Here is a 27,936-nt window from a genome sequence, read left to right on the forward strand (position 1 = left end):
GGTAAAAGGAAAAAATTTTAATTCCATGGATAGTTTCCTTAGAGTAAGAAATTTCATAATAAAGTATATGGAAAAAAAAGTTGCTTGACTCTGCTCCTTGGGGTCTGCATCGATTTTAGAATAACCTGGAAGCCAAAGCAACCTGAGAAAGAAAAACAGAGCTGGAGGAATCTGGCTCCCTGACTTCAGACAACACTACAAAGCTATAGTCATCAAAACATTATGGTACTGGCCCCAAATCAGAAATACAGATCAATGGAACAGGCTAGAAAGTCCAGAAATAAACCCATGTACCTATGGTCAATGAGTCTATGACAAAGGGGCAAGAATATACAATGGAGAAAAGACAGTCTCTTCAATACGTGGTGCTGTATAAACTGGACAGCTACATGTAAAAGAATGAAATTAGAACTTTCTCTAACATCTTACACAAAAATAAACCCCAAATGGATTGTAGACTTAAATGTAAGACTAGATACTATAAAACTCTCAGAGGAAAACATGGGCAGGACACTCTCGGCCACAAATCACAGCAATGTCTTTTTGGATCCACCTCCTAGAATAATGAAAATAAAACCAAAAATAAACAAATGGGACCTAACTAAACTTCAAAGCTTTTGCACAGCAAAAGAAACCATAAACAAAACAAAAAGACAACCCACAGAATGGGAGAAAATATTTGCAAACAATGCAACTGGGAAGGGGTTAATCTCTAAAATATACATTCATCTCCTGCAGCTCTCTATCAAAAAAACAAACAACCCCATCAAAAAAATGGGCAGATAATCTAAAGAGACATTTCTTCAAAGAAGACATACAGATGCCCAAAAAGTACATGAAAAGATGCTCAACATCTCTAAGTATTAGAGAGATACAAACCAAAACGACAATAAATAAGGGTTCACCTCATACTGGTAAGAATGGCCATCGTCAAGAAGTTTACAAGCAATAAATGCTGGAGAGGGTGTGGAGAAAAGGAAACCTTCCTGAGTGTTGCTGGGCATGTAAACTGGTACAACCACTATGGAAAAAAGTATAGGGGTTCCTTAAAAAACTAAAAGTAGAACTCCCATATGTTCTAGCATTCCCACACCTGGGCATATATCCAGAGAACCATAATTTGAAAAGATACATGCACCCCAATATTCGCTATGGCACTATTTACAATAGCCAAGACATGGAAGCCACGTACATGTCCACAGACAGATGAATGAATAAGGAAGATGTGATACACATACACATACACACACACACACACACACACACACACAAATGAAATAATGCCATCTGTAGCAAAACTGGATAGACCTAGAGATTATCATACTAAGTCAGATGGAGAAAAACAAATATATGATATCACTTATATGTGGAATCTTAAAAAAAATGGTACAAATGAACTTATTTAAAAACAAAAACAGTCACAGACATAGAAAACAAACTTAGGGTTACCAAAGGGGAAAGATGGGGGTGGGCGGATAAAGTAGGAATACAGGATTAACATATATACATTACTATATATAAAATAGATAATCAACAGGGACCTACTGTGTAGCACAGGGACCTCTACTCAACAATTTATAATAACCTATATGGGAAAAGAGTCTGGAAACAAATTGGACATATGTATAGGTATAAATATATCATGTGAATCACGTTGCTGTACACCTGAAACTAATAAACCCACACTGTAAACCAGCTATAATATAAAATAAAAATTAAACTAAACCGAAAAAATCAACAAAAAAGAATAACTGGGAACCAGGGTTTAGAGGCAGGATTTAGGTATCCTCAAACCTCTACAGGTGTGTAACATTGTATGTGTGTGAGCATATTTCTGGGCCTCCTTTTTTTTTTTTTTTTTTTTTCCCTATTTCCTTCTCACTGAAGGAGCAGCCTCAGGAATGGAGATGCACATGCTGATGCAATGTGCACCAGTCCGCAAAGTGCCATGATGGCAGGGTCAGCTTGCCCATTTGGTCTTCCTGTTTTCTGAGCTGGCCTGTCCCTGTTTTTTCTGGGACGGTCCCTCCCTGTTATTTTCCTCGCGTAATCCCAGGCTTGCTTCTGCTGGCCTCTTGGCCACTACCCAGCAACAGGGTTCAGCCTGCAGTGCTGTCTGGGCACAGAGCCCCACATTAGGCGGCGAGTGAGAGAGGCTGATGCTGGGCACAGGTGCTCCAGAGCCAGGGCGAGCCTCTTGGGCTTCTGGCTGAGGCTGTTTGGGGTGGGGTGGACAGGTTCCTTCTTTGATCCCTTCTTTGTTGTTACAAAAGAGGGCCTCGTCCAGCTGCCCGTTTTCTCCCATCAGCCCGGTTATCAGCAACCACAGGCAGAGAGTAGAGACAAGGCCCATTGCAGAGTATGACAATAGCCTTCTAGGACCAGTGGCGTTAACATGGTTTCCAGATTCCACTGTTTCATGCTCTCCTGATCACTTCTTGTGAAAGAGAATTCATTTCCGAATGTGCCTTTTTTTTTTTTTAATTTATTTTCGGCCACACCCACAGCATATGAATGTTCCCCGGGGGCCAAGGATGAAACCTGAAACCTCACCTACATGATGTCGGGTTCTTAACCCTCTGAGCCATAATGGGAACTCCCCGGATTAAGTGGCTTCTTTCAGCAGTTCCACTGAAGAGAGGATCCCCGAATGCCCGGCAAATCTCAGCTCGCCAGCCTTCACCTCCCCAGAGGGGGCTCGTGCCATCTGAAGGCCCCTCCCCCTCCAGGTATTTCCACCATAGCACCTGCCTGTGTTCCTGGGACACTCACATCTGGCTGGAGCTGCCGTGTTTAATGTCAGTCACTCACTATTAGGATCTAAGTTCCATGGAAAGAGGAACAAGTCTAGCTTGGCCACGGCTCTATCCTCAGGACAAAGAACAGTGCTCGGCAAAGGTTAGATGTTCAATAGATATTCACTGAATAATCGACTAGTTCGACTTAAGAGACATGATTCTAGGTTCCTGTACCTGAGTCCAAAAAGCATCCATGTGGATATAGAATAGATACAGGTCACAGAAATGGATACAAAGGACAGAGCAGTTTCAGTTGTCCCTCATCTCAGAATCAATAACAGGTTGGTAGAATCTTCAGAAAAGCTTTTGTCTTATGCTGCCATGATGCAAGTACAGTTTCTAGTTTTCAATATTCAACATGCAATGAATAATCATGACACCTGGTACCAGACCCTGTTTGAGATGCTAGAATTAAAATAACTGCAGGAGATCCCATTGTGGCTCAACGGAAATGAATCTGACTAGCATCCATGAGGACGCAGGTTTGATTCCTGGCCTTGATCAGTGGGTTATGGATCTGGTGTTGCTGTGGCTGTGGTATAGGCCGGCGGCTACAGCTCTGGTTGGATCCCTAGTCTGGAAACCTCCATATGCCATGGGTGCGGCTTTAAAAGACCAAAAAGGGGAGGGCCCGTGGAGGAGGCCTGAGCCTGATTTGCTCGTAGATTCTATGTGGCACAGGAGCTAGAGGCACCACTGGTGGGAAAGCACTTCAAGGGGGTGGGTTTTGGATTCCCTGGGAGCCAAAGCTTCAGGGACTCAGGTAGGCTGCGGGGGAGGGGCAAATCCTCATCACTGGGGACCTTTCCGTGCAGGCTGAATTTTATGTGTGTGTGTGTTTTTGCCATTTCTTAGGCCGCTCCCGTGGCATATGGAGGTTCCCAGGCTGGGGGTCCAATCGGAGCTGTAGCCACTGGCCTACGCCAGAGCCACAGCAATGCGGGATCTGAGCTGCGTCTGCAACCTACACCACAGCTCACAGCAACGCCAGACCCTTAACCCACTGAGCAAGGCCAGGGACCGAATCTGCAATCTCATGGTTCCTAGTCGAATTCGTTAACCACTGCGCCACGACGGGAACTCCAGGCTGAATGAATATTAAAGACGGCAGTATGAGCTACGTGTATCATCGCTGTTCACATCAATAGTCAAGTCAGAGTCCCTCTCTGGGGTGCCAGACATGTGTTTGGGGCTGTGCTAGTGCACGGCTTCAGAGGAAGCTACCTCTTGAGTTAGTGCCCACGTGAACTCTGGCAGAAGTGCCCCTGCCTTTTTGTGTACAGCCAGAGCGTCCAGGCCTAACCCCACTGTACCTCTAAAGGTCAGGGGCTGGACTCATCTCAGATCTGGGCAGTTAGCTGTGAGTCTACGGAGGACTAATGACAGGTGATCTGCCTCTGAAGGTGTCACCCCAGCAAATAAGTAGGTAATCCATCTCCTTTCACAAACCTGGAGATGAAGGGTAAAGAAATCCTTTTTTTTTTTTTTTTGCATTTTAGGGTTGCACCTGCATCATATGGAGGTTCCCAGGCTAGGGGGTGAGTCGAATCAGAGCTGCCGCTACCGGCCTTGGCCTACGCCCCAGCCACAGCAACTCGGGATCCGAGCCACGTCTGCGACCTACACCACAGCTCTCGGCAACACCAGATCCTCAACCCACTGAGCAAGGCCTGGGATCAAACCCTCGACCTCATGGTTACTGGTCGGATTTAGTTCTGCTGTGCCACGACAGGACCTCCAAATAAGTCCTCTTTGGAATCTTCCTAGGGCCTGTTAACTCTTCAGGGGGTACTTTTTGCACAAAGGACGAGCGGCAGGCCAGACTGCTCCTTAAGCCCCCAATTCTTTGAGCCACTCTCTCTGCAGATGATTGAGCATGAGGTCAGTCAGAATGCAGCCAAGCCACTGAGCCACAGCAGATTCCGGGTCTCTGTTGCCAAACTCAGGTCACACGGCTTTGAAAACAGGTCCATTTGATCCTTTTAGGGGGTGGGGATTAACACGTCTGTCAGGCTGTTACAATGCATCACTGTGCAGAAGAGCTGAGAGTTCCCTCACCATATTAGGGGCAGTGAGGAGTAGGCTTGCTGATTAAAAAAGAACATCTTGCTCAGAAAGCTGATTGCTCACTAAACAGATCCTGAACGCTGCTGACAGAAAGGGTGGAAACGAGGCAGAAATGACCATTTCATCAGAAATTCCACCCGCTCTGACCGTGGCAGGTGTTACAACAGCAGAAACAGTCACAGCCAGGCGTTCCCATTGTAGTGCAGTGGCAATGAACCTGACTAGTATCCAGAAGGATGTGGGTTCGATTCCTGGCCTTGCTCAGTGGGTCGGGGATCCCACGTTGCCGTGAGCTGTGGTGTAGGTTGCAGACGTGGCTCAGGTCCTGTGTTGCTGTGGCTGTGGTGTAGGCTGGCACAGCTACAGCTCCAGTTTGACCCCATGGGAACTTCCATATGCTGTGGATGCGGCTCTTAAAAAAAATAAAAAAGAAAATAAAAGAAACAGTCACAGCCAATGACCAGTAACTCCCCTGTTCAAGAACCTACCTACTGTGGCCCCCTAGACACTTGGGTCGCCTTTCTTTGTTGGGTGTCTGGAGACCCACAGGGACTGGGCCCTCTCTACATTGCCTGGCCACCCCAACACCAAGCCAGTTCTCCTGCCTGGAATCAAGCCATCAGACCACAAGGCTTATAAAGCTCCTGCCCTATGCTGCTCAGATCTGGGAAGGCTCAGACTTTGTCCTCAAGAAATTCCCATTGGCTTGAGGAAGCAAGTGGAAAGCAGTCAGCAGTTTTCCTAGTGTGGCACCTCAGAATACAGATTGTAGATGAGGGAAGGGCCTAGAACAGCAGGTAGGGCCTGGAACAGCAGGTAGGGCTTCATGGCAGGCAAGAAGGAAGGGGGCTCGTGGGCTGGCCAAGTGGATACGTATGTACGAGTGAGCACATGGAGGTGGGAGACAGGATCCTGGTACCTCCCTTCTCCCCCTCCCCCCACTGCCAGGCATGGCTGGTGCACTGCCTGGGCTCTGTGCCCTCGTGGTGGACAGTCCCCCACAAGAGCTGACATCCTACATGAACCCCGCACTCATATCTCTATTCTGCTTTCCCCAAACCACAGAAAGATGCTAGCTGTATGCAGACGTGGCACAGAGCTGAAGACAGACACCCAAGAGGCCAGTCTCCATCATGCGGGGTGGGGGGTGGGGGGAAGATGCTGCAGGGTCCCTGTCCCCCAGCAGGACTGTTCAGAGGCCCCTTGGCCCTGAGGGCAGAGCTTCCATTGCCTGGAGCAGTAACCAGGCCAGCAGTGCACCCTTTTCGGGCTTTTCTCCCTCCACGATTGCTCCATCTCAGGCTCTGTTTGAGGCAATCCACTAAGGCAAGGGTTTTGTCTTATAGGTTCTTAGAGTTACAGGCTCTGCTTCATCAGCAGGATTAGAGCTCCCAGCAGCAGGAAAGTCCCTGACTTTCCCTAAGTCCCTCTCCTTGGAAGCCTCAGCCTTGCCTGTGAGGCAGGAGCTCAGAAAGGGTTAATAATAACATCCACAGCCCCCGTTACTGAGGGCTAGTGCCAGGCACCCTGCTAAGAAGCACCTTCTCTCCCTTGTCTGATTTAAGACTCACAGCCACACCGCCCCATCACCTAAAGGAAAAAGCAAGGGCTTTTCTCACTCTGATCCCTGGCTAGTAAATAATAAATGGCCAAGGTAGGGTTTGAACTTGGGCCTGTGAAACCAAGAGGGCTCAACCACTGGGCATTTGTGTGGGGAGTGAGATGGGACCTGGCGGGAGGTTGTGGAGGAGAAAGATACTACAGGTGTCGTTGTCTTGACAACGTGCCTTCCCAGACTGCCCCAGCCCTGGGAGCCACGCTCCCTGCTAGCCACGCTCCCTGGTGGTCCCCCAGAGCCACCCTCAATTACCTGGAGCCTGGAAAGCAGTGCAGACTCTTGAGTGATTAACTGTTGTTTGGACACCAGAGAACACATGCCCTTTAGGCATTGGGAGCAGCACCCTGGCCACCCAGGAGTAGGAGAGGTCTCCCTGCTGTCCGCACCCACACCCGAGCATGGCAGTCCAGGACAGGCAGAAGGAGTGGGTGCAGAGAAGCAGGCAGGTGGGGATGGAAAGCACTGGGAAGCCTAGTCGGGGTCCTGGCTCATCCTTCCCCCTCCTGCCTCAGGTCTCCCGTTCAGATCATATCACCGAGGACGCAGTACCTGAGTTCCTGGCTTCAGAGATGGCACAAGGTCTTTGATCATTTTGGCTTCCGAGACTGTGACCCCGCCCACCACGAAGAGGATCAGGAGAGGGTGGTCGCTGGGATGAGGCCGGCTCACCTGCAAAACAAACCACCACCAGGGTCAGAGGTATCTTCAGGTGAGAGGAACAACACTCAGAGAGACTATGATGTGTTAGGGGGTCAGGTGTGGTAGGGGTCTGTGAACCCACTGGCCAGGAACATGGATAGCACGTCACCTGCCTACGTCCCTTTAAATAAGCATGTTTTGGAGTTCCCGCTGTGGCTCAGCGGGCTAAGAACCTGACTAGTATGCATGTGGATGCGGGTTCAATCTCTGGCCTTGCTCAGTGGGTTAAGGATCCGGTGTTGCTGTGAGCTGTGGTGTAGGTCACAGATGCAGCTCAGATCTGGTGTTGCTGTGGCTGTGGTGTAGTCCAGCAGCTATAGCTCTGATTGGACCCCTAGCCTGGGAACCTCCATATGCCAAGGGTGCAACCCTAAAAGACAGGAGAAAAAAAAGCCCATTTTATTGAAGGAAGAGTTAAAGAAGTGGGGGCTACTAAGCAAAGAGAGAAGACTGAAGGGCCACTTTCCCTTCCCATTCAGTCTGCAGGTCTCAGCACGAACACGCTCCTGCCTTACAGAGCTCTGTGCATCTGTGCGTTTCCTCCCAAGCACCTGCCACACCTGAGCTCATTGTCCTTGTTTGTTCGTTCATCTATTTGTTTCTTTGATGGCGTCTCCTCTATTGGAACATAAATTCCATGAGGCCTGATTTTGTCTGCCTGGGTCACTGCAGAATTCCCAGAGTACCCAGTGCAGTTTCTGGTACAGAGTAGGTGCTTAATAAGTGCCTGTGGAGTGGGCAGACGGTCAAAGCCCTAGGGAGGGAGTGCCGAGGGTGTACAAAGATGCAGGAGCCCAGTGCCCACCCTCAAGTGCAGACCTCACACCTTTATCTTCTGCAAACCAGCCTCAGCTGAGGACTTGCTCTACGTGGCACATGGCAGAATGTTGCAGAAAAGTCCTCCTGGTGCCTTACGATTTCACCCGTGAGGCCAAGTATATAAAGAAGTAAAATGAGGAGTTCCCGTCATGGCTCAGTGGTTAACGAATCCGACTAGGAATCATGAGGTTTCGGATTTGACCCTGGCCTTGCTCAGTGGGTTGAGGATCCGGTGTTGCCATGAGCTGCGGTGTAGGCCAGTGGCTACAGCTCCGATTGGACCCCTAGCCTGGGAACCTCTATATGCCATGGGAGTGGCCCTAGAAATGGCAAAAAGCCAAAAAAAAAAAAAAAAAAGAATTAAAATGAGAATGTCTCCCAGTAACATCTCAGGAAATGCACAATGCCAACATATAGACTGAGCGGCTAACTGAAGGGGACAAGAGGGGGTTCTGAAGACAGTGTGTTTTGAGTGCTCTCTGGAAGTGGGGGTTAGTTTGGTAAGGAGTGGGCAGAGGTGGTGTGAGCCAAGTTCTGCAAGCGAGTCTTCACCAGGCTGGGGAGCAGGGTGGAGGTCCAGCCAGGGCACTATAGGAAGGATGCTGTCTGCTGCCCACAGAGCCACTGATGCCAGAGGTGGGAGAAACAGGCCTGACTCCAGCCAGGACAGGGTGGACAAAGGCGGCCAGTGCAGGCACTCATTCACACCCACTAACACACAAGCCATCTTTGAGGCAAGGGACAGCCCTGGGGGGAGCAGCGGGGGGCAGCAGGCTGGGCGGAAGAGAGGAAGCCCTCAGTTCTTTCTTTTTTGCTTTTTTAGGGCTGCACCCATGGCATATGGAAGTTCCAGGCTAGGGGTTGAATCAGAGCTTCAGCTGCCAGCCTACACCACAGCCACAGTAAGGCAGGATCCAGCCACGTCTGTGATCTATACCACAGCTCACGGCTATGCCAGATCCCACGGAGCAAGGCCAGGGATCGAACCCGAATCCTCATGGATGCTAGTTGGGTTCATTACCGCAGGGCCACAGTGGGAACTCAACTCAGTTCTTTGGAATCCTTTGCCTAAATATACCCACTTTTCAATGTCTTATTTTAAAACCTCTTAAGAACCTAATACATTGTTTCCAGTTATGTAAGGTACTCCTCCGCTCTTGGAGAGGAAGCTCAGAATGGAGAGGGAGGGAAGGAGAGGAAAGACAGGCGCACAGCTATATAAATGCTGAACACGAAGTTCCCGTTTTGGCGCAGCTTAGACAAATCCGACTAGGAATCGTGAGGTTGTGGGTTTGATCCCTGGCCTTGCTCAGTGGGTTAAGGATCGGAGAGCTGTGATGTAGGTTGCAGACGCAGCTCGGATCTGGCATTGCTGTGGCTGTGAAGTAGGCTGGCAGCAACAGCTCCGAATGGACCCCTAGCCTGGGAACCTCCATATGCCTTGGGTGCGGCCTAAAAAGACAAAAAAACAAAACAAAACAAACAACAACAACAACAAAAAAACTCCAAAAAACAAAAAACACAAAAAGGAAAGGTAGGTCTAAATTTTTTTCACAATGAGCAGTGATGGTGAATCCTGGGAAAAGCTACAGAACTCTTTGATCTTTAGAAAAAGATTCTCAGCTCCCCATGCCACCCCCTAGTGTTCTGCCTGGAGCTCCTTTCCCTTGACTGCATTTGCTGATGGTTTCCTTCCAGTCCAAGTGCCACACACCCACGGCTGTCCTGCTTGGGTCCCATGTTCCCCTGGTATTGCTCTCACTGCTGTCACCAATGGCCATCATACGCAGGAGTCAATGGACACTCTTCCGTCTTCATTTAACGGGACATTGCTGTGGCATCAGTCACAGTTAAGGACACCCTTCTTGGCCACCACAAGAGCACACTCTCTCAGTTCTCCTTCTACCTTTCCAAGGGTTTCTTCTCAAATTTCCTCAGGGGTCCCTTTTCTTTGTCTGCGCTCTAAGTGTCAATGCTCCTTAGGGCTCCATCTCTGGCCCCTCGCTCTTCTCACTCGAGGACTCATCTACCCACAGGCCTTCAGTTATCTTTTATATACATTCCAAGTCTATGTCTTTAGCATCTCTATTGAGTTCCTGTGGCCATCCCCACCTGGATGCTTCCCGAGATCCCTAAACAGATTTCAATTTTTTTTTTTTTTTCTTTAGGGCTGCACCTGCGGCATATGGAGGTTCCCAGGCTAGGGGTCAAATCGGAGCTGTAGCTGCCGGCCTACACCACAGCCACAGCAATGCAGGATCCAGGCCACATCTGAACTTACACCACAGCTCATGGATCTTTAACCCACTGAGCAAGGCCAGGGATCGAACCTGCGTCCTTATGGATACTAGTCCGATTCGTTTCCACTGAGCCACGATGGGAATACCCAGACTTCAAATTTGATGCTTGACCTTCTCCTAATCTATTCCTTCTCTTGACTTTCTAACAGCATCACCACCTTCACCATCACCCGAGCCAGACTCCTGAGAGTCACCCTGGACTTGGCTGTCTTGTTCATCTTCCAGATCAAGTCCTGTTAATTCTCCCCCCTCCAATTTACTGACTTGATTTGATTTCCATCATGCCTGTTCTAGGTGGGCTCTCATTCCTTCTTCACTAGATTATTGTTAACAGCCTCCTAATTTCTCTGCCTGTCTATGGTCTGGTCACGCCCCCGCCCCTGCCCCCATTCATTCTCTTTATTCCTGCCTGAGAAAGCTTTCTAAAATGCATATATTCATTATTGAATATAGCAGGCATTATACTATTTTTTCTTTTGCATTACCTTATTTGATGCTCAAAAATCCTTAGCAGGCAAACACAACCATTGATGTATTTTGCAGATGAGGACACTTTACACATGGGGATGAAATCATGGAGCCAGGAGCTAAACTCCAGAGGCCTCACTCTTAAACACCCCTCAGCTCCGTCACATGCTCACATTCTCTCCAGGGAGCCTCCTAACTCTGAAAATAAAGTTCAGATTCCCCAACTCAGCATCGAAGGCTCTTCTCACATGGCTTTGCTTTATGTTTCTATTTTCATCTTCTCCATACACACTATTTGCTGGAGGCACTCACAAGGTCTTGTGCCATCCATGAATGCATGGTATTTTTTTTTTTTAACATTTTGCTAAATGTACACCACTTGACTGAGCATTTGCACTGAAAAGTGCCTTTATCCACTAGTGTCCAGATCAGTTTATTTGCACAAACTAAACAAACCCATGTGACTGGTACCCTGGAAGCCAGCACCCTGGAGCCCCTCTCAGGCCCCTCTCAGTTACCCCTCACCAGGGGGTAACTGTCATCTTGACTTCTGCATTCAAGATCATCCTCTGCTTTTCTGCTCAATGATATATTCTGGAGATTTTTCCTGCAGCTCACAGGCATTGGCTGGGACCACACCAGTGGGTGTTTGCCTTTGTCTGGGCCCATAATATTCCAACTATTAAACTGTGTCAGCATCATCTACATCATATTGTTTTATGTGACATGGACAGTTTCCTCTGGATAAAGTACCCTCGCCTCCCTTTCTTTACCTCCTTCCCTCTTACTCTCTTTATTTGTTTCTTTTTCTTTTTGGCCATCCCGCGGCATATGGAGTTACCGGGCCAGGGATCAGATCTGAGCCACAGTTGTGACCTATGCTGCAGGTTTAGCAACACTGGATCCTTTAACCACTGTGCTGAGCCGGGGATTGAACCTGCATCCTGGTGCTGCAGAGACGCTGCTGATCCTATGGCGCCACAACGGGAACTGTGCTCTTACTCTATTTATTTATTTATTTATTTATTTATTTATTTATTTATTGTCTTACTCTTTTTTTCACATTTCTTTTTTTTTTAAATTATTTCCCCAATACAATTTTTTTTCCTACTGTATAGCATGGTGACCCAGTTACATATACATGTACACATTCTATTTTCTCACATTATCATGCTCCATCATAAGTGACTAGACATAGTTCCCAGTGCTACACAGCAGGATCTCATGGCTAATCCATTCCAAAGGCAGGAGTTTGCATCTATTAACCCCAAGCTCCCCATCCACCCCACTCCCTCCCTCTCCCCCTTGGCAACCACAAGTCTATTCTCCAAGTCCATGGTTTTCTTTTCTGTGGAAAGGTTCATTTGTGCCATATATTAGATTCCATATATGTGATATCATATGGTATTGCCTTTTTCTGACTTACTTCACTCAGTATGAGAGTCTCTAGTTCCATCCATGTTGCTGCAAATGGCATTATTTCATTCTTTTTTATGGCTGAGTAGTATTCCATTGTGTATATATACCACATCTTCCTAATCCAATCATCTGCTGATGGACATTTGGGTTGTTTCCATGTCTTGGTTATTGTGAATAGTGCTGCAATGAACGTGGGGTGCATGTGTCTTTTTTAAGGAAATTTTTGTCTGGATACATGTCCAAGAGTGGGATTGTTGGGTCATTCTCTTTTTAAAAGGCATCCTTGCTTCTAAAAATTCTCCATAACCACCTCACAACTCCTGCCCTGTGACCCAAATCTAACAGATACCTCTGCCTTGGCCTTGGCAAACCTGACTTCTCCCTCAATAGAACTGCCTATCTCCTCTCCTGGACTGTATGCTGCTGGAGGGTAGGGTCTGACCAGATTTATCTCGGGATGTGGGGCTCTGAGCTTAGAGCTAGCTCATGGTAAACTTCCAACAAATGTTGCATAAATAAAATGCATGCATGAATGAGGTCCACCGTTTCCTGGAAATGTCCTTTTAAGAGATCTCTTACACACTCTCTCTTTGCTTTATGCGTGGTTCTTCCCGGCAGAGTAATGGACCCCAGGTTCTTCCAGCCCTACAAACAACTGTTTCTCACTTAATCCTGGGGTAGAAATACACTGGCTCCAGAACTTCAAGTGATACAGGATGTTTCCAAAGACATGTGCTTCCCATAAGAGAGTCTGGACACGGAAGAACATTGGGGGGGATCTTGGAAGGATGTATTGAAAGATGAAAAGGAAAAAAGAAACGAACATCAGTGACAAAGAATCATACCCTTGGGCCCCGGGAGTGGAGGGAATGTTGACTTTGGTACAAATCAACAGGCCCCATTAATGCATGTTGCTGTTTGCTATTCTGGTTTCTGTTTAGATTTATGTTTTGATACCAGATTTCCTTTTAGAATGTGTCAAGGCGGCAGGCTCTTGGGAGATGGAGTCTCTTCAGGCTTTTCCATCAGAATAGCACATTCCTTATAATCAGCCACACTCGGCTGAGTCCCATTTGTATGAGGGTTCACGGGGGGGAAGGCACGCACGGGGGAAGATGAAAGATTTAAGTGTCATTACTGCCAGCACAAACGCACAGATTAATAAAAGCGTGTCTGACTCACTGTTCGTTCTTTCTTTTTCTAAACCTTCGCCAGCTGTGATTTGAAGACATCGGCTCTGGTCGGAGAAGACAGTGTCTCCCCATCGTCCACCCTGCCTTTGAAGCAGAGGTTGCTGACACCTTCTTTGCAGCTGTGGCCCGAGACGGCTCTTTGATGTCCTGACTGGTTTCTATAAGAACAGTTTCCTCGGCGCCCCCCCCCCGCCCCCCATTTCTGTGCAGTTCTCCAGGCGGTCCGGGAATCCGGCTGCTGGTTCCCTGCCAGTCTGCTTCTCTTTGCATATGACTCACTCGTCCCAGGACAGGCAAGGGTCAGGTCCCCCTGTCACCCAGCAATGGGCAGGCCTTGGAGTTGGGAGGTGGCACCACAAGAATGCTGGTGCCAAGGACCCTGGGCCCTGGGAATAGCCTGCTGACTTTGAAGGTGGCTTGGCAATGGCTTTTCTCCCAACAGGATGTAGTAACAGCCCTGCCACAGCCACGGATCTGGCACTGCTTTTTAATTTTTTTTTTTTTTTTTTTGCCTTTTTAGGGCCGCACCCTCCACATATGGAAGTTCCTGGGCTAAGGGTTGAATTAGAGCTGCAGCCCCTGGCTTGCACCCCAGCCATAGCCACACTAGATCCAAGCCACATCTGCAACCTACGCTGTAGCTTGTGGCAATGCCAGATCCTTAATCCACGGAGTGAGGCCAGGGATCAAACCCGAATCCTCTTGGAGACTAAGTTCAGTTCTTAACTCACTGAACCTCAATGGGAACTCCTGCTTTTTACACTTCCATCCATCCATTTCACAAATATTTACTGAACAATTACTACGGGCCAGACACTGCTCTGGGCACCAGGAACTCAGCAGTGAGAAAAGCAGAGAAAAACCCCTCCTGTCGCAGAGTTTACATTTTAGTTGTGGAGGAAGGAAAAATCTGTGAGTAAATTGGTAAGTGAAGGAAGGTGATAATGAAGCAGGGGGTGGGAGCGTGGATTACGTTGTGTGATCTTAGAATCTGGAGTTCCTGTTGTGGCTCAGTGGTAACGACTAGCATCCATGAGGGGACACGTGTTCAATCCCTGGCCTCGCTCAGTGGGTTGAGGATCCGGTGTTGCCATGAGCAGTGGTGTGGGTCGCAGACATGGCTCGGATCCTGCGTTCCTGTGGGATTGGACCCCTAGCCTGGGAACCTCCATATGCCATGGGTGCGGCCCTAAAAAAAGACCAAAACAAAACAAAAAAAAAACCCCAAAAAACTTAGCATCTATGAAACCTGTAGACCCTCTACTTTACAGACAGAGACAGTGAGGATTCCAGAGCTGAAGTGACTTGTCTGAAGTCTTCCAATTAGCAAGCTGTAGAGCTCAGACAGAAATTTAGGCCTGTCTCCTAGCAGAGTGGGGTGCATTCCACACTCCCTCATTTATAAACAGATTCTTCCAACTGAAAGCAGTTTTACTAGCTCTCATCTCTTAAAATGCTGCACTTTTAGATCTTCAGCCATATCAGCCAATTACCAGGTTCCTTGTGGGACCTGCAAAGGTTTCCATGCTGCCAGAGGCACTCTGTCATTAGCCTGACCTGCCTGCCACGTCTACTGCAGCGGATGGCTTCCCCTTTCCAGAAACTCCCTCCACCCCCATCCCTTCTGCTTTCTAAGCCCTTTTAGTTTCTCTCCTTCCTCCTGGTCCCTCCTCTTGCTCGACCTGCCCCATCAGGTACTGCGTTCTCGATTTTTGGGCCTTTCCTCCCAAACACCCTCCCTGCATGGCTCTTTTGCCTCCACGTCCTGTGCCACACATGGGCCAGTGCCCCCAGGTTGCTATGGTTGGGCCAGGCTCTGCTGAGCTGCAAAGCCACCTCTGAAGCCCCTAAACTCTAAAATGCAAGATGTCTTCTCCATTTCCAATTCCAAGTCAGCGAGGATGTTAACGCCTCCACCCAGGCACCCCTGACAGAGTGCATGACCTGGGATGCCATCCTCTCATTTACTTCCATGTCCCATCAATGCCTGGTCCTGTGGGACCCACCAGCGCTGCACCCCAGCCCTCAACCCTCAGCCCCACCTGACCCCAACTCTCATCTTTGCTTCTTCGCTCCCCGACCTGATGCCTGTCTGGCCCCGTCCACCCCCACCACTGCTGCCAGGTGTTCTTGATAAAATATACACTGGGTATAGGAGTTCCCACTGTGGAACAGAGGAAACAAACCTGCCTAGGAACCATGAGGTTGCAGGTTTGCTCCCTGGCCTTGCTCAGTGGGTTAAGGATCCGGCGTTGCCGTGAGTTGTGGTGTAGGTCACAGGCACTGCTCTGCCATTGCTGTGGCTGTGGCTGTGGCCAGCAGCTGTAGCTCTGATTCGACCCCTGGCCTGGGAACCTCCATGTGCTATGGGTGTGGCCCTAAAAAGCAAAAAAAAAAAAAAAAAAAAAAATAATAATAATAATAAAATAAAAAATACACACTGGTTATATATTTCTAAAAAAGTTCAGTGGAATCTCATTGTTTTTGGTCAAATATCCAGTCTCCAACCCTTCATGATCTGCTGTTTATTTCCTGTCTTATCTTCCCCTCCTCCTATAAGGCTCTTAGCTCCAGCTGTTTGGAGCTACCTGGAATTCCTTTGGTGGAGCCTTGAATTTCATCACTTTTCCTACTGGTTGGACACATTCAGCTCTTCTGACTCCCCTGATTGAGCTCCCTCGTCTCTGTGCCCTTGTACCCCATCCAGACAACCCTCAATGTTTTGTTTTGTTTTCGTTTTCGGCCTCCCGGTGGTATGTGGAGTTCCCGGGTCAGCGATCAGATCCGAGGTGTGGCTGCAACCTATACTGCATCTGTGGCAACCCAGGATCCTTAACCCATTATGCCGGGCCGAGGATCGAACCTGTGAACCAGCACTACAGAGATGCCACTGATCCTGCTACGCCACGGCGGGAACTCTACCCCTCAGTGTTTTTGTCTGTCTCCCTAACAAACTGTTAGCTCTCCGATGAAAGCTATGCCGTGGCAGGTAGGATGTCTAGTTTGTCTCTCTATCTTCCTTACCCACAGCAGTAACTAGTACACAAGAGGCTCTTGATAATTGCTCACAGGCAGACAAAACCAAGGCTGTCAAATCCAAGTTTTTGTTTAATGATTCCTACCCAAATCCATCCCAGTAGAACTTATGGATCATATTTAGCAAATGTTAGACAAAAATCAAGCTATAATATGGAGCGTAATTAAGAGAGGAAAATATAAACGATGGTTATAAATAGTACTGCAAACAAATTCCAAGACTTGTGCTGATTTCATCAACAAACACCAAATGCAGAGATGTTTTCCTCTTGTCAGAAATGCCATTAAGCATAATGGACCTAAGCCAACAGTTCATCTCTGAGTGTCTCTTTTTCTTTATTTTCCTTTCTGTCCCTCTCCTCTCCTCTCCTTTTTAGGGCCACACCTGGAAGTGTGGAAGTTGCCAGGCTAGGGGTCGAATTGGAGCTACAGCTTCCAGCCTACACCACAGCCACAGCAACACAGGATCTGAGCTGCATCTGCAACCAACACCACAGCTCATGGCAACGTCAGATCCTTAACCCACTGGGCAAGGCCAGGGATCGAACTGGCGTCCTCATGGATACTAATCAGGTTCTTAACCTGCAGAGCAACAATGGGAACTCTCTGAGCTTCATTTTTCTTACATAAAAAATGAGAAGCTGGACTAGACAGCCTCTGGGTGTGTCCAACTCTCACGGTCCAAGAATCTGACATTAAAAAAAAAAAAAAAGAATCTGACATCAAACTGCACCTGAGGCTCAGCATTTCTGCCCTTCATCCTCCCGGCACGCCTCACCCCTGCTGTAGACGCATCTGCCGGTGTCTGCCCAGCCCACACGTGAAGTCTCCTTCACCTGCAGGCCACGATGGGCTCCTGGCAGCTATGCAGTGACAGTGTGCTCTTGCCCCACACCCTTGATTGCATGATCCAGGAAGGGGCCCCTGACCCAAGCTGGTCCAACCTGCGACCCTTTCCTGGGGATCAAGACTTGACCTAAGACAGATGAGGTGCAATCAAAGCTGAGCTCTTAAGAAGCACCAAAAGGGGTGGCTCCCCAGCCATCTGCTCAACTTGCATTTACTGAGCACCTCCACGATGCTGGGACTATTACTCAGCATCTTCTTCTGGGCACAGCAATTCCCTGAGAACTGTCTGGTTTCCCGATGGCTTTCTAGTTCTCCGCCCCAAGGCTCCTGGCATTGCTGCTCTTGGGCTCCCGGAGACACCCCTCGGTCCTCATGAAGAAGACTTTCTTTGATGAAGTTAGTGCAACTTGTTGGCAGCTTACTGCCACCGGAAGTGTTTCAACCATTATCCCCTCACCACTTCCGGCTTTTCAGGGCCTGCCTCAGCAGTAGCTCCATCTCTCCTTGTGGGCCTTTGCCTCCTGCTGCCTTCAGCAATGGAGCTCTCACAGGAACCCAAAGTGCCCAGAGGCAAGCACTGGGTCCTGTCTGACGTTTTTTTTTTTTTTTTTCATAAGTCTTTCATTTTCTTCCGATTCAGCATGGCCATATAAGAAATGGAACAGCAACAACACAGAGTTTAAAAACGCTCATAAAAGAAGGTAAAAGGGCCTTGTGCAATTTCATTAGATAAAGCCCACCCTCCTCACGCCAGTTCCAGCAGAGAAAACATCTTGACAAATCATGTCCTTTAGTCAAAACAAGTCAGAGTCCAAACACATGGAGCAGATATAAAATATATTATTTTCAGGAGACTGTAATCCAAACCACAAATTCCAGAAACGCATTTTCAAAGTGCTGCCTATTAGACATGCTAGTTTTAAATTAAATTAACGTTGCTGCGAGAGCAGTAAGGTATGGTTCGATTTCTTTATTAGATCACTATCGAGCTTTTCTCCACAGATATCAAGGTGCTCTGTGCGCAAGCATTTGGAGAGATTTGGCTATTTAAAAAATGTCAGGTTCTGCCAAAACTGTTTCTTTCCAGGTTGCTAGCCCGCCCCGCCCCCCAGGGCTCTGCCCTTTGATGCCGACAGCTCTCTGCAGCTCTCTGCAGTCTAGCCTCTGCTGGAGGAGTGCATTGAGCTGACTCGAAACCTCCTCTCAGAACCACAGGAAGAATGTTCTCATGGGTGCCCTGCTCTTCTTCCCAGCTTGTCTGCTTTACCCGTGGGGCCCAATGGGGTGAGGGTGGGAGAGCAGATCCTACAACTCAAAATATTCCAGCCACTCCAAGGAAAACATGAACGAGGCAAACTGAAACAATTTGACAGACGAGACCAAAGACCATGGAAAGAAACCATGGAATGGAAAAGTTAGAGGCACAAGAGGGTTGTCAAAGCTCAAAGAATGGTGACGGTATGACAATACCTAAAAAACAAGAAAAACAGAGTCTTTGTTCATTTAAAAAAAAATAAAAATTTCTATGGTGTCTCATCACTCAGAAAGTTTTTTCTTAAAAAGATTATATTATTTAAAAAGATTATGGGCAAATAACAGGCATGCCTTTCATTACCAAAGCCTTTCTGGGATCACTTAGTTTGAAATCGGGTCAGAAGCATGTGTGAATTTTCTGTCCTCTGGATTGAAGGGAAAATTCCCAGCATTGGCCAAACACTGTCGCTGCCAGGCTGGACAGCCAAGCCTACAGTTAGGCAGAGTGCAGGTTGTGTTTTCCAAAAGAGGCTGCGGTGGTATTTTCTCCTCTTTGTGCTCTGGTTCCCTTTTGAATAGAAAGAGAGTATGTCCCTCCCCTTGGATCCAGGGGGCATTTGTGACTGCCTCGAGCCACAGGGCTCTGTGGGAGTGAGGCTATGTGGCTTCTGGGGCTTCCACCTGGCTCTCTCTTAGGAGACCTGTCCCTGGAATTCAGCTGCCATGTTGTGAAGAAGTTCAGGCCATATGGAGAGGCCGGTATGGAGAGGAACGGAGCCCTCGAGCTCACAGGCCAGGATGCGCTACCAGCGGACAGTCGGCATCAACCTGCTGACCACGCAAATGCACCAGCTTAGAGGCAGATGCTTCTCTGCTGAGCTCTGCCCAGAGTGCAGATTCATGAACAAAATAAGTGAGAGATAATATTTTAAGCCAGTGGTTTGACACAGCTTCTTATGTACCAACTGATAATCAGAACAGGTGGGGATGAAAGACTTCTCTGGCGAGTGATTTATACAGGAAAGCAGGCTAAGGCCAGAAAGAAAGTGATTTTAACAAGTTGCAGTCTGACGCCAATGAGGTTCTGACTTCAGTAGGGGCAACCTCCAGCTGCTCGGACTTCCCTCTCACAGAGGATTTGTTTGATTCAGAGACTCTTGGACACACAGGCTGTTTGTTTAACTTGCACTGTCTACAGTCATTTCCATCAGTAAGATGGATTTCTCTGAGCCACTTCTGGGTGTCTGGGCCAGAGGCCTCCATGTCCCCACAGCCCTGGGGCTATTGGAGGAGCAGCAGAAAACACTTAGGAGGCCCCTTACCCTTTCCCAGGACACGGAGAAGGAGTTTCCAAATTGCTCCTGGTGGAGTCAGAAGGCAGGCTTGTTTTGGGCTTCTGCTTCTGGGCTCCAGGTAGCCAGGATCTAAGCCCAGCTGGCCTCTATTCTCTTGATCCACCTTGTCATGGCACATAGATATATAATTGTACTGAGTCTCCGGAGGGGCAGTCTGTGTCCCCTGAGACAGGGAGATCTAGGTTGGACTCACCATGGAGAAGAAAAACGGGGTCTAGAGAAACACAGCGCAGCCTTATAAACATGGCTTCCCACAGGCACAGAAAAAGAACCACTCCAGGAGTTCCTGTTGTGGCTCAGGGGAAATGAACCAGACAAGAAACCACGAAGTTGCAGGTTCGATCCCTGGCCTCGCTCAGTGGGTTAAGGATCTCGTGTTGCTGTGGCTGTGGGGTAGGCCTCAGCTCGGATTCGACCCCTAGCCTGGGAACCTCCATATACCGCAGGTGCAGCCCTAAAAAGCAAAAAAAAAAAAAAAAAAAAAAAAAGAACACTCCGAACTCCAGGTCTCTCAGCAAGAGCAAGTCGGTAGCAAAGTAGGAAATGCTCGTGACCCTGGAGGGGAGGGGAATGTTCTGTGTAATTTGCCTGTTCACTCAGAAGTTCCTCTGTACGCACCAGATGCCCCAGCACAGGCTTTGTGCAGGGATAAAAAATTCTCAAGGTGGCTCTTTTCTCAAGAGCCACAGTCCAGGAGTTCCCGTTGTGGCTCAGGGGAAACGAATCCAACTAGTATCAATGAGGATGTGGGTTCGATCCCTGGCCCCGTTCAGTGGGTTAAGGATCTGGTGTGGCCATGAGCTGTGGTGCAGGTTGCAGACGTGGCTCGGATCCTGCGTTGCTCTGGCTGTGGTGTAGGCTGGCAGCTGTAGCTCTGATTCGACCCCTAGCCTGGGAACCTCCATATGCCATGAGTACGGCCCTAAAAACCAAAAAAAAAAAAAAAAAAAAAAAAAAAAAAACCCAAAAACAGAGTCACAGTCTGGCCAGGATCACAAACCCATAAAAATAAAAATAGGAAATACATTTTTAGCACTTACTGTAGGCCAGGCACTGTTGTGAATACTCTGTACGTATTAATTCCCACATCTGGCCTAGGCGGTAAGTACTATCGTCATCCCTATTGTACAGATGAGGCAACTGAGGCACAGAAACGTTAAGCGAAGTACCCAAGGTCACACAGTTGGTTACGTGGCGCAGCTCACTTCTAACCCAGACCACCTGACTCTGGATGTGTTCCCACTACCTTCTACTGCCTTGTGTGAACAAATACAGACAAGAGGATAAAGCAAGTGGTGTTACTACGGCGCATATAACCAGCCTTCTATAATTTAAAACCAAAGGAAGAAATGAGAGTCCTAAAATGGAAGAGTGACCCCCAAACCTCTCCTGGCTACACTGCCCTCCTTCCTAACTCTCTCTTAGGACATTTCTCCTTCTGACCCCTTTGAGTTCTCACAGTGCAGAATCAGCCCCTTTGCTTCTGTTCTCCAGAGAGACCAAGAAGTGGGAAGAAACAGACTGCCACTCTGTCTGTGGACAGAGGAAGAGACCCCCAGGTTCCTTTGAGGGAGGTGGAGGCAGCCTTCCAGCTCCCCAACAGGGCAGGGCTGGGTGGGGAGTGGGAGCTGGAGGGCCACTGCTTTTCTAGCAACATAATGACAGGACAGTGACTGGCTCTGCTTCCCTTAGTAGGGGTTGGAAAGGAGGGTCAGGGACTCCTTTGAGGGTCCCTGGAGTTGACTGGGGTGGCTTCCACCTTCTACCCCTTGTGAAGTGGCTGAAACATAGCTCTGGCTAAAGGGCAGTAACATGGGAAGAGGAAGCGCTGACTGAAGCCTGACGGGGCCCCTGCGACCCCCTCCCAGCCTTTAGCTGGTGCCTGCTGTGTGTAAGGCTCATGCAGGCGCCAAGCGCTGAGGATGCAGGAAAGAAGGAGACCCAGATCAGTCCTCCTTCCTCATAGTTGTGGCTCTTGGGTCCTTGTGATTGTGACCTACATCAAGGAAGTCATTTAAGTCACATGTGTTTATGCATGTGTGACTCGGTTATTTTGTCTCACGTGGCAGGATGTGGGGCTCAACTTGCTAGCCTGTTCTATCCTTCTCCATTAAAAAGTGCTGGTTACAGTCCGTTGAACTGAGGTTTTTTTCCTTTTTTTTTTTATCTTATCTTTTTAGGGCCACACCAACGGCATAGGGAGGTTCCCTGGCTAGGGGTTGAATTGGAACTGTAGCTGCTGGTCTACCGCACAGTCACAGCAACAGATCCGAGCCACATCTGCTAGCGACACCACAGCTCACGGCAACGCCAGATCCTTAACCCACTGAGCAAGGCCAGGGATCAAAACCGTGTCGTTACGGATACTAGTTGGGTTCATTACCGCTGAGCCACGACGGGAACTCCCTGAGATCTTGATGCATGGATGTGCAGTGGATCAAGCTGAGCAGTTAGAACACGCCGGTCTGGAGAAAGATACCTAACACATGGCAGGACAAAACCAGGAATAAGCACGGCCACGGATGTGCACACAGAACGTGTGGAGCCCTGACAGGACATGGTGGCCAGGGAAGTCCCTTCCTATGCCTTTCGCATTTCCACTGGGGGGGCACGCACAGCATGCCCTGCGGGAACGTCTGCTGGTCTGTTCCTAGCACATCTCTGGCTGGCTGCTCACCCCTAGCAGAGGCTATAGATACCGCCTCTGGTGACTCTGTGAAACCATCTGTGAATCCAGAGACAGGATGGTGGCAGACCAGCCGCTCAGATTCCTTTCCAGCCCTAGAACTGTCCCATTCAGACGGCAGTATCCCAAGCACAGAAGCCCACACTGATGCCTTCATTTCAATCAGGAGCCTTTTTGGAGTTCTCATCGTGGCTCAGTGGAAACGAATCTGACCAACATCCATGAGGATGCAGGTTTGATCCCTGGCCTCGCTCAGTGGGTTAAGGATCTGGCATTGTCGTGAGCCTCAGTGTAGGTCACAGATGCGGCTCTGATCCCGAGTTGCTGTGGCTGTGGCGTTGGCTGGCATCTGCAGCTCCCATTTGACTCCTAGCCTGGGAACTTCCATGTGCCAAAGATGCGGCCCTAAAAAATAAAAAGAGCCTTTTGTTCTTTTCAGACCCAGCACCAGTGGGTCTTGGGTGCAAAGAGGGGGAAGCAGGTCCCGGAGGCAAAGAGCAGGGCAGTGAGGGCCAGGAAAGCAGTGGCTGTGGGCTGCTGATATGGAATGAAGATTCGATGCATGGAGGTGACCCAACACCACTGCACAAACTTCTTCTTCTGGGCTGTACTGCCAATGAGTCCTGGGGCCAAGTTCCAAGAAGCAAACAGGGTACCAGCAGACGACCCCAGGAGAGTCCATGCATGGAGTTTACTGAGGAGCTGCATAGATAGCGGAGAGGGAAAGCCTCTGTGCGACGGAGTCATCACGAAGGAAAGAACGAATGACACATGAATATTTAACGTCTAAGAAAACACCCGGCGGCACCCTGGAGCCAAGAAATGATGTGGGTTAAGAGCATGGGCTTTGGACTAAGACTGACCTGGGGACAAATCCTGGTGTCGCACTCCCTGTGTACAATTTGGAAAACACCTGAGAACAGAGGGGAGTCTGATCCAGTCCCAACCTTCCGGAAATCCACATCTACTGCTGAACCTCCCTGGATGCCTCATGAGTAAAGCAGGGATAATGAAAGCATAGCTGTGAGGTTTAAACATGAGAACGGCTGAGCCCCTGGCACAGTGGGCAATGGCTTAGCTGTCTGACTCTGGGTGGTGAGAAGCATTGGAGAATAGGACCAGGGAGATGGGTCCATGGCTGTGGCCATGGGAAGCCCCACCTCTTCTTTTCACGTCCTCTTCCTCCTACTGCCTTAGAGCAAATAGAAGATACCCTCTCCTGATGGCATCGCTCGCATCTTAAAGATGCAGCCCTTTGGGAAATCAGTTAGTTCCTCGAAGCCTGACTCTTTACATTTATCCCAATTTTGTTCAAACCCGGAACACATGGGCCAGAGGTAACTGTCCTTGCCAAGTTCTATGGAATGGTGGGAGGAGCCAACCATGGAGACCCATGCAGAAACAGAGCAAAACGACTCTCCCCTGGGTGCTGGGGGTCGGCCCAGCCAGACTCTCCCACCCCCTACAGACAGATGAGACCCCAGGCAACCAAGAGCAGAGGCCCGGCAGCTGGGGGCGGAGGGTGGATCCTGACAGCTGCTGGGAGAACACACATTCCTTCTTCCTAAATCCGTCATGTGGAAACCTCCCTTAAGATCCATCTCCAGGGGCAGGAACATCTCTTCAGAAGCCCTAACTCCAGGGATTTGAATGGGGACAAACACCAGCACACCAGGTGCTGGCCCAGGACGGATCTAAACATCCTCAAAGGCAAAGCCTGCCCTAGGACGGTGATGCTTCTGATTGCAGGAAGAGCTGCAGAAAACACTCTGCAGGGTTTAAAAGGGTAATTTAAAACTGTGAGGGAGTTTCCGTTGTGGCTCAGCAGTAATGAACCTAACTAGCATCCATGAGGATGCGGGTTCGATCCCTGTCCTTGCTCAGCGGGTTGAGGATCTGGCGTTGCCATGAGCTGTGGTGTAGGTCAAAGACATGGCTCAGATCCTGCGTTGCTGTGGCTGTGGTGCAGGCTGGCGGCTACATCTCTGATTTGACCCCTAGCCTGGGAACTGCCATATGCTGTGGGTGTGACCCTAAAAAGACAAAACAAGAGAAAAAGGTAAAAATGTGAGATCTCATGGTTTGTGAAACAGTGATAGAAAATGCAAGTGGACAGTCCTCCTACATCAGACAGTGTCTGTTGGCCCCTAGAGAGTTGCAAAGTCCATTAGCATGTTAGAGGCATTACGAACTCCAATAGCAAAGAACTTGGCGTTAAATCTCTGTTTAATCCAGTGTTTCCCAAACATCTTGGGTCACAGAAGCCTTTTGCCAGTAAACAGATCTTTCTGTGGAACATCACTGGCTAAAGGGCAAATCAGGGCCTCCTCTCATCGATGCTGAGCCATGGATGCAGCAGCCTGCCTGGGCAAGGACACAGTGGGCTGTCCTCAGACGTGACTGGCCAGGGTCAGAAAGTCCACACTTGTTATTTTAGCCCCTCTTCAAGGTTACGTCTGAGCTTATAAATGAAGCAATAGGGCACTTGGGTGGAGACAGTCCGAGCTCATGGGTGGCCTGGAAGCTTCTGTACAAACTAGCTACCATGAAGGGCTTCTGGAGAAGCCCAGGTTTACATGTAGCATGGGAACCCTTGAAGAGTTTTGAGAAGCTGGTCTGTACTGCATTATTTTATATATATATAATATTATTTTTATATATTTATGTATATTAATAATATATTTTATATATTATTATATATATAAAATAATGAGAGCAACCTATATATATTATTAATACATAATTGTTTATATATATTTATATAAATTTTATATATATAAAATAATGAGAGCAGTCTATATATTATTAGTACATAATTATTTACATATATTTATATATATCTTATATATAAAATAATGAGAGCAGTCTATTTATCATAATATATAATTATTAATACATAATTATTTTTATATATTTATATACATTTATATATATAAAATACTAAGAGCAGTCTATATATCATAATATATAATTATTGAGATCAGTATATATACATATATAGAGAGAGAGACAACACACCAGCCACACATTACATCAGAAATGATGACAACAGGGAGCAGTGGGAAGGAGACCCATCTCCTGTCCCTTGGATCTAGTGTCCATTCCAGCTGTTTACTGCTTGGTTTAAAGTCTGATTGGCTTCTGTCCTCCGGCTTTTGAAGGGGACTAGTTTTCCTGGCATAAACATTTATTGAACTCTGAAAGGCCAGATCTTCTGTGTAGATTAATTCATGATTTCAAAGACGCTTTGAAGCTGGCAAAACATTCTGTTATTTCCAAGAGTTATTACGACTGAAATCCTGGCACAGATGAGGAGGTCAGCTTGTAATCTTGTTTAGATCTTTTTAAATTTAGAAACTTTACAGTGGGTTAAAAATAGATCACATTTGTGTACTTTCCCTCCTTTCATCTCCACTGCAATGGCTGCTCAGTAAGTCTGACCTACCCTCAGCATCAGCCAGAGAAATTCCTGCACTTGTCACCCAGGAGTCGGCGAAGCCAAAATAAAATCATTTTCAAAGGGATTTGGGGTGATGCTAGTTATATGACTGAGCAGAGTTACTCATAATACCTTCTAGAATTAAGAGCACGGGACTATCCCTAAGATCTGTGAATGGTCTGTGGATTCCTGTTAAATGGATACGTGGGCTACAAGGGAAGTTTTCAACAGTGCTGTCCTGGAGGGCTTGTGCCCTTACCTATGGATCACAAAAGATCATGATGCTTAAGTAAAAGAAACTGTATGAGGCTGGAAAATCAGGTTATCTATAACTGAAAGTTACATAAAGATTGCACCTAATAGGGTATCACCTCCCACCAGTCAGGATGGCCATCATCAAAAAGCCTATAAACAATAACCACTATAGAGGGTGTGGAGAAAAGGGAACCCTTCTACACTGTCAGTGGGAATGTAAATTGGTGCAGTCACTATGGAAAACAGTATGACGGTTCCTTAGAAAACTAAATATAGAACTACCATAAGATCCAACAATCCCATTCCTATGCATCTATCTGGAGAAAACTATAATTCAAAAAGATCCATGCAAAATGTTCACAGAAGCCCTATTTATAATAGCCAAGAGATGGAAACAACCCAAATGTCCAAAACAGAGGATTGGATAAAGAAGATGGGGTGCATATGTACAATGGAATATTAGTTGGTCATAAAAAAGAACAGACTAATAATGCCATTTGCAGCAACATGGATGGACCTATATATTATCATACAAAATGAAGTCAGTCAGAGAAAGACAAAACATATGAGGTCACTAATACGTGGAATCTAATAAAAATGATAGAAAGGAATTTATTCTACCAAAACCAGAAACAGACTCAAAGATTTCAAAACCAAACATAATTACCAAAGGGGAAATGTTGGGGAGAGGGATACACTGGGAGGTTGGGAGGATTGTATAGCACAGGGAAATCTACTCAAGACTCTGTGATAGCCTATATGGGAAAAGAACCTGAAAATAGTATATATATATTATTTATATATATTATATATATATATATATCCATTAAATGTATAACTGATCACTTATAACTGATTCTCTTTGCTATATATCTGAAATTAACACATCAATGTAAGTCAACTATAGTCCAATTAAAAATAAAAAGTAAAAAAAAAGATTGCACCTGATCTCAGAAGAGCCAAATAGCATATGTTATCTCCTGTGGTATTTGCCAGGTCTAATGGGGTGCCAGCCAGCATTTTCAAGCCCAAAGATAGCATTACACTCCAAATTACCTCGTCATGATTACTTTACCTTCATGAACATGCTAAATCCAGTTTTAAGGAGATCAGTGAGGCCTGAAGACATGTGTTCAATGTCAACTGGATCTGGCCTCTCTGGATTAAATATTTCCTCCACGACCTGCTTCAACAATGGCTTATAGGATGCCTGGAAAGACAAAATATTGTGCGGTAAGTAAAAGGGTTGGTTTGGTTTGTCTGGAGAGAAGATAGCTTTATCTGTACCAAATGAAACAAAACAAGTTTATTTTTGACACTGAGCCATGGCTCTGGTTGTGTGTGTGTGTGTGTGTGTGTGAAAAGGCAATAACATTGGTTTCCTTGGGGAAATTTTTACTCCATTACACTAGCACAGTTTTTTGTTTCTCATACTCCTTTCCACAAGTAAATACCTTTTCCCAGAGCTATCATCACAGGATGGCTAATTTCTCAATCTAGATTTCAAGTGACAATTTTGTGCATAAAGTATATGAAAAGCAAAGTATTGTTAGCAGACACAGACAGGAAGATGGTGTCCAGGAGTTCCCATCGTGGCTCAGTGGAAAGGAATCTGACTAGCATCCATGAGGACGCAGGTTCGATCCCTGGCCTCGCTCAGTGGGTTAAGGATCTGGTGGTT

General features: G+C 47.5%; 1 protein-coding gene across 1 annotated transcript in view; it reads right to left on the reverse strand.

The window, feature by feature from the left end:
- Positions 1 to 27,936, reverse strand: part of SCFD2 (sec1 family domain containing 2) — a 430,377-nt gene that overhangs the window by 7,738 nt on the left and 394,703 nt on the right. The window contains exons 7-8 of the mRNA XM_003482381.4: positions 27,331 to 27,465; positions 7,033 to 7,152 (exon numbers count right to left, since the gene is read on the reverse strand). Of these exons, the coding sequence (XP_003482429.2) occupies positions 7,033 to 7,152; positions 27,331 to 27,465 (255 nt within the window). The remainder of the gene's footprint in view (positions 1 to 7,032; positions 7,153 to 27,330; positions 27,466 to 27,936) is intronic.

The sequence above is a fragment of the Sus scrofa genome, chromosome 8, assembly GCF_000003025.6.
Source record: "Sus scrofa isolate TJ Tabasco breed Duroc chromosome 8, Sscrofa11.1, whole genome shotgun sequence".
In the NCBI taxonomy this organism is placed as follows: domain Eukaryota; kingdom Metazoa; phylum Chordata; class Mammalia; order Artiodactyla; family Suidae; genus Sus; species Sus scrofa.